The 8,042-nt window shown below is 26.4% G+C and overlaps 1 protein-coding gene across 1 annotated transcript; it reads right to left on the reverse strand.

Moving 5' to 3' along the window:
* Positions 1–1,205: 1,205 nt before the first annotated feature.
* On the reverse strand, positions 1,206–6,213 carry LOC113369784 (protein lethal(2)essential for life-like). Its single transcript, XM_026610355.1, has 3 exons — positions 6,059–6,213; positions 2,149–2,386; positions 1,206–1,705 (listed from the first exon to the last, which is right to left on the reverse strand). Exons 2-3 carry the CDS (start codon positions 2,365–2,367, stop codon positions 1,358–1,360), a joined length of 567 nt encoding a protein of 188 aa, XP_026466140.1. The 5' UTR covers positions 2,368–2,386; positions 6,059–6,213; the 3' UTR covers positions 1,206–1,357.
* Positions 6,214–8,042: the final 1,829 nt, after the last annotated feature.

Here is an 8,042-nt window from a genome sequence, read left to right on the forward strand (position 1 = left end):
AGTATAATTTATTGTTTTTTTTTCAAAATTTATAGAAGAATTTATTATTTTAAAATCTAGATTAATTTAGCTCTTTAACTTGATATAAATTGTAATGCACTGATATCGTAACTTTAAAATAAAATTCAATTCAGTGATGTCAGATGATCATGTAGATTTTTGCTTTTTATGAATCTTTTGTGGTTTTGGTTTTATAAACTTTTTTTATTGCGTATAAAATTGAAATGAATTGAACAAAAACTATATTACATTTAGAATAAAATCAAAATAATTTCAGTGCTTTGGGTTAAAATTATGTAATGCAACAAGTTGTAGGTATTTTTATTTCAATATTTTTTCCGTGGAGCTTACTATAAAAATATTTTTTAATTTTTTAGTAGCTTCTTGACGATAATTTGAAAACATATTAATTTTGCGATAATTTACTAAAGATTCATATAAATACTAAAATTTTACCATAATGAAATTTTTTCTTTTCGACTTGCTTTATTATTGAAATTTTAGTTCTTGCGAATTGAAATATCTACCTGAATTCCAAGAAGATTGAATAAATTCATAAAACAGAAATTCAGAAATTTAATATAATTTTTTTTTCAATCCATACATATTTGTAGCTCATTTACGTACAATCAATTTTTAAAGAGTTTATTTTATTTTAGGCCAAAAGAACCATAAATACAATTTGTAGTGTCTTAGAAAATCTCTCGTTGGCAGTGTTTTTGAGAACAAAATTAATTTGCCTTATCTCAGAGATGATACAAAGAGACCTTAAATTTACTTGCAATGAAATGTTTACAATTGATTATACACTGCTCCATAATGTAAGTTCTAATTTATATAAAATTTCAACCATATTATATATATAAAACTTAAGAAATTAAAATATTTACAGATATTTAGCAGCGGAGTATACTTCTTTTTTGTTTTGATGCAGTTTTTGTAGAAAAAGTGATTTTTTAGAAAAAGAATTGTTTCAAAAATATATTTATTTGGATTTTATTTTAACATAATACATTTCAAAAAAATACCATGTTTTTTCTTGGAATTATTTCGAACGTTAAATACTACAGAAAATAATTACTAATAATAAAAAATATGTCTTAAATACTTAAGTGAATCTTATACTACTTATAAGTCTAAATAACAGTCTTTAATAAACAGGTAATTATAAGAGCTTATAAGAGCAAAATACAATGAAAATTCGAAAACTAAATATATAAACGTGGTTAAAATGATCTACATAGTTAGCACGTGAAGGTAAATGGAGTTTCAAATTTGATGAACCGCAAATTGAAGTAATTCCTTAATCCTATTTCTTATTCCTAATTATGCTGAAGTCAATGAAGATGCCATCAATTTACTTTGACTCTTTGGCTGGTTGTTTAGCATCAGATTTCTCTTGTGGTTTTTCTGGTTGTTGCTTCCTGACTGGTCCAGTGTGCTCAATTGGTACTATTCTCTCATTACTTGGCGGAATGGCAGCCTTTTTGGGGGCAGTGATGGTCAGAACACCATCTGATGAAAGATTGGTTTTCACATCTGTTGCTTCACAGCCTTCTGGGAGAACGTAACGTCTTACGAAATGACGAGAAACAAATCCGTGTTCATCAGGTTTTTCCTCGTGTTTTGCTTCTACTATGATGCAATTGTCTTGAGTTTTTACACTGATCTCTTTTGGTCGGAACTGCTGTACATCGATAGCCACCTAAAAATAAAAAAATAATTTATTATATTAACAAAATCGAAGGTTTTTGGGCGTATTCTAATAAAATGATTTTCTTAAAATTGGAATTAAAATATTGAAAATAATTTTGATCAACGACGAAACAGATTTTAACGAATGACGAAATATGTTTATGTCTGTATGACTGTATGTATTATTTATCAAAAATTATGGCTTATTCAAATTAATCGACAGAATAATCAATTCACTATTCAATTCATTTAACTGCTATTTCGGAAGAGTTTAATAAATTTATTTTTTACACGGCACTGCGTGCAAGGCGACTTGATCCACAAAGGTCAATAATTATTTTAAGGTATTTAATAAATTATTATTTAGTAATCATTTTTGTTGAGTTTATGCATTTTCACAAAACTGCAAGGTTGAGTGATTTTAGTGAAAAAAATCTAATTATCTTTAACTACCTGAAACTTGTCCTTTTCAGGAATGGAAGCAGTATTATCTCCTTGCTGCTTAGCATCTTCATTTCTGCGTGGTTTAATGACGAATGAAAGGGCTGCTGGTGTTTGTTGACGGCTGTATCTTAAACCAGGATGGAATTGCTGGTCAAGCAAACGCAGAGGATGATCGCAGTAACAGTCGTCATCCCACCAATTTCCAAACATCAATGGAATCAGAGACATTGTGTAGATGATTTGATACCTGTGAAAAAAGTAAGACTTTAGCAATCTAGTTTGTACTGGATGAAAATTATTCACAGTATTGCATGTGGTTATATATTCTATTGCAGTATTATATATATAATAAACGTTTTTTTCAATTTTGCAATTTATGCAAATTGAAACTTAAGTATGCATATTTGATGCCATGTAGTAAAGCTAAAACCATAGATAAGGAAACCTAAATGTCGAGTTCGCTTATAAACAATATTTATCTATTGATCAAACAAGATATATAGGTTAAACAAGAAGTTAACTCTTTGGGAACGGCTGTCCACCTGAGTGGACAAACATACTCTGTGAGGCACAGGCTATTTTATAAACAATGACTCAGTTTGCATCGAAAAGTTGAATAAATTACATATTGCAGTGGAAATCAGTGTTGTATTTTGAGTAATTTGAGTAGTACTTTTAACCTGTTCCTTTGCTATAGTCTTTTTCAATATTTAACTCGACCGAGCGCTTTTAAATATGGCAAAACGACTGGTTAATTTTGTGAATTAAGCAGTAGTGAAGATGATTTTCAAATAGACATTTATACAGACAAATTTTACGAAATTACTATACGCACCGAAGACGGTGATGAATGTAATGATATTATTTAACCAACAAATAATCAAGTTTGACATACATCAACAAACACCCCGACTACAAATACCAAGCAATATAAGACATCCAATAGATTATTTTACTTTATGTTTTACAAATGAATTATTAGACAATATAATAGAAAAAAAAACATTATGGCAGCAAAAAAATTAACAAATATACTAATAAAAGGAATTGTATTGTCTGTTCTGCTGACAGAAAAGCACCAGTAGGAATAAGGCGGCGAACGACATTTTATTGTAAAACATGTCAAAATCAACCAGCTATGCATTTTCGGAAATTGTTTTGAATGTCACCATTCTTTATAAAATGATCAAAAATACATTATCATTATAAATGTATGTCCTTCAATGAACACAAATTTTTATCAAACTAATTGCATAACATACACAAATGAAATCAAAGTTTACAGTACAGTACAATTAAATAGATTGTTTTGAAATCGGTGCCGTCCCGTAAGTGTTAATTTTGATAAATTTTAGTTTATTTTTTCAAAGCTGACAAAATGAAGGATCTATAGATCTCTCATAAGAATGTAGAAGCATCTCACTGAAATTCTTCTACCATGCCTTGATATATATTGGGAATCAAATTTTATTTTTATCTGAATGACTAGGAGTATTACTTGTTCTGATTGCAATTCGATGTGTTAAAAAAATAAATTTGTAATATTGATGTTTTGAATATTATATATTATAATATATAGTTTTATATATTATATAATGCGTTTATAAATAATGTTTGCTGCTGCAGTTTATTGATCAACTAGATATAATTTTATATAGGTCAGTATGCAATCCAATGCGCAGTACTGCATTTATTCCCATATATTTTACCTTGAACTACAGATGCATCTATATTTACATGGAGTACTTTGCAAATGTAATGAACTTCATAAAAACAAACACATTTTATTTATGAAATACTATAATAATACGCTGGTAATTATTATGAAAAAATGAAAAAAATTAAACGTTGAATTTATAAAACCACATTAAAAAAAATCATTCATAATGAAAATAAAAATTCATATTTATGTAATATAAGGTACGAATTTTAATGATTAATTAAATAATAATCTAAACTAATTTGGAAAAAAATATAATATTTAAAATTGTTAAAAATATGTGGTAACTTACACTAAATAAATATAAACTCTTATTGATTATATTATAAATTAATATTGTGCATTGCATAAGACAGTTCAATACGAAAGGTATATAGTATACATAGGTGTAAAATATTTTCCCAAATTAGGTATATATACATAATATATACCTACTATAAAATATTTTGCATCAAGATGGGTTATACAACGCGTAATTATCATTTATAATATTATATAGTGTAAGTTACCACATATAATTAATTAACAATTTTCAAATTAATTAATTAATAATTCCATTAAGTATTATTTTCATCAAATTTTGCACTACATATATTTATCAAACTTAATTTGAGAAAATAACTTAACTACAATAAAAATGTTTCGTATTAATCGGAATTCGTATATATAGTGTAAGTTACGTAGTGTGATATTCAATTAAGAATTTTGATATTAATTAATTTATAGTCCGATGTAAATTTTTATAACCCATCTTGATGCCAAATATATTTCCCAATTAGGTATATATATATAATAATACCTACTATAAAATATTTTGCATCAAATGGGTTATACAACGCGTAATTATCATTTATAATATTATAAGTGTAAGTTACCACATATAATTAATTAACAATTTTCAATTAATTATTAATAATTCCATTAAGTATTATTTTCATCAAATTTTGCACTACATATATTTATCAACTTAATTTGAGAAAATAACTTAACTACAAAAATGTTTCGTATTAATCGGAATTCGTATATATAGTGTAAGTTACGTAGTGTGATATTCAATTAAGAATTTTGATATTAATTAATTTATAGTCCGATGAAATAATAAATTTTCAGCCACTTCTTAAAAAGAATCAAACTATTTTTGCAAAACAACAAATAGATACTATATAAAATTATTTTGTTTAAACGGTTATGCAAGGCGCAATAATCTTTTATAAATTATAAGATGAATTTATAAATTTTCTAGTGTAAGTTACGACTTAATTAATTTCAAGATAATTCTCAATTCGATGAAATTATTTTACATCCATTCTTACACAAAAAATATTTAAATTTTGTTTTTGAAAATAACATAATATACATCTGCAGTAAAAAATATTACACAATATTCATTTATAATATTGGACAATATCTATTTATAATATAATCAACATAAATACATAATTTAATTGTGCAAATTACGACGTATAATATTAATTAACTATTTTAAAATAGTTTTCATTCATAGTTATTATAATTATACTATTATAATTAACTTTCCGAAGGAGAAGTTTTGGCAAAAAAAATCCGATTTGCTAAATTTTATGTTTTCTCGATGTTTCAAGCCATTCTGAATCGAATGAGACCAAATTTGGGAAAAGTATGTGTGTACTTTTGATCGAAGTTCTTTCAAAAACGGCTGGACCAATTTTCATAATTCGATAAAATATTTTTTATTCACATAAAATATTTTTAAAAACCAATTTGGAAAATAACTCGACATTTCAGAAAAATTTGGAGTAAGTACGCGTGTGTGTGCGAGCCGATTTTTGACCCTTGGTTGAAGTTTTTTCAAAATCTGCTGAACCGATTTTCATAATTTGATAAAATATTATTTTTCGTTCTTAGTTGCACATAAAATATTTATTCATTTATTCATTTAGACGCCAATCGGCTTATAAATATTATTATAATTTATAAAAACTAGTTTGGAAAATAACTACTATGAAAAAGTATTTCGTATTCATCTGCATTGTGCAATGCATATTATCAGTTAATTATAACGTATAATATATTATATATTAAATTAAGAATTTTCAAATTGATCAAAACTAATATTATAATAATATAAAATGTAATATAGTACTCCAAAAAAATATTTTTATTAAACTGCGATGCAACTAAAATGCATAATACAAGCGCACTCCTCTTACAAATACGTACCTTTAAATATCTTCAACAATTTTAAATCTCTTGATTGATCGTGATGTGTTTATTTCCCGGACACTTTTATAACTAACTTGATGTGAAATTTAATGGCAACTATTATTTTATTTTTTTCACCTCGTATGCACTTTTCAAATGCAGTTCTTTGAATGCAATCGTGAATCGATACTGATGTTGAATCGGTTTTGAACCGGTGTTTTATACCAGAATTCGACGCTAGAGAGCGCTAGACTATTCTAGAACGCGACGATTGTTCGAGACTTGACTCATGGACGGTGGAATGTTTTTTTTTTTTTTTTTTTTTTTTTTTTTTTTTTTTTTTTTGATAGTTATTTTATTTATTTACATATATACATTATTTTCATATCTCAGTCAGACAGAGGTGCCTGGTATGAGAGATTATGAAAAACAGTTTTCATATAATATTTACATTTCATTTGACAATAAGGTCTATTTCATTAATATAATATCTAATATGTTTGAGAATATTCTTGAATAATCTCACGATTACGTTGATGTTTTGTAGAATTTTTGCTGATCTAATTTGGTTTGTGAAAATATATCATAGTCAACAGTGAATATGAATACTAATATTTGAAATTGATGATATTTATATATTATTGATGTATTATTTAGAAATGCAATGATGAAATATTTCATAATGTTATATATTGTTGCAATTATGTACTATTTTATTATGATTCAATATCAAACATAATTTTTCAAATTTTGATGCCATTATTATAAAAGAAATTCCGAAAAGAAATTTTTCCGAAGTGTTTCTATCTCGATTCTATTTTCGAGTCTATTCGATGGTTTAACATATTTTATTTATATTATTTATTATAATGTTATTTTATAATATTTCATTTAGAAAGGGAATGACGAAATATCTCATAATATTATATATTATTTAAACTATATGCGAATTCATTTATAATTTTTAACTAGTTGTTGTGGCATCGTGCCTTAAGGCAAATTGCTGGAGCTTCACGTACCAAAAATACATTTTTCAAAAAAGATTTAATTTTTTTTAAAACTTTGAAAAACTTGATTTTTTTAAATTTTGAAATGTTTGAAAAAATGGCTTTTTTTAAAAAAAAGGTTTGTTTTATATTTTGGAAATTTTGTACTTATTTTCAAAGCAATCGTGCTGCCTTAACTGCTGCGTAGAGACGAATATTGAAGCGCGTAAGCGCTGCGTTGTAATCTAACGAATAAACAATGTTACGAAACGTATTGAAATGTAAACAAAATTTATACTTATTATTAAAATCTCTATAAAATATCTGAAAATTTTATGTACATATATAACATATATGTCTAATGATCATTTTTGACCGCCAAATGGCGCTTTTTTTTACTTTTTTACTCGATCTTCGAAAACGCTAGACCTGCTTTCTTCCAAAATTAAATCAGTTCTTCATTTTGTCAATATAAGTAAAATCTTTTTTGAATTTTCAAAACTGAATTACCATTTGTGGCACTTTCTGTCCCGTATCTTTGTAACGACTGGACCTGCTTTGTCCAAAAACTAATCAGCACGTCTCCTTATCAATAGGATTGGAATGTGCTTTGAATCATTCAAATCGGTCGAACCGTGTTCCTAAAATCCTTGATGAAAATTTTTATCCGAACACACACCACACACATACACACACGCACACACAACAATCCATTTTTTTCTAAGGTATGTCAAAATGTTCAGAAACCTTTGAAACGTGAAAAAATATAAAAATTTTCATTTTCGATTTTTGCGATTACTATAACTTACCCTACGGGATGTTGGAAAGTAGATTTTTTTCTATTTCTAGGGTAAATATTTTCTAAATAGTTTTGTTGCAATAGTTGCAGCTATATTTTAAAAGCCTTATTTAATGGAACCGATCGCTAATTTATATTGATTCAGGTGTCATTGAGAAATCGAAGGTGTCTTGCAAGTATTTTACATAAGACATATATGATTTTTATCAGAAACATA

Source organism: Ctenocephalides felis, unplaced genomic scaffold, assembly GCF_003426905.1.
Source record: "Ctenocephalides felis isolate EL2017-DRISC unplaced genomic scaffold, ASM342690v1 CF-g0.4_SCAFFOLD_01492, whole genome shotgun sequence".
NCBI lineage: Eukaryota > Metazoa > Arthropoda > Insecta > Siphonaptera > Pulicidae > Ctenocephalides > Ctenocephalides felis.

What these genes read in the sequence shown, in the direction of transcription:
- LOC113369784 (XM_026610355.1), bottom strand. Translation starts at nt 2,367, where the DNA reads ATGTCTCTGATTCCATTGATGTTTGGAAATTGGTGGGATGACGACTGT. An exon ending in CTGAAAAGGACAAGTTTCAG is followed by an intron (nt 1,706 to 2,148) that starts GTAGTTAAAGAT and finishes TTTTATTTTTAG; the next exon opens with GTGGCTATCGATGTACAGCA.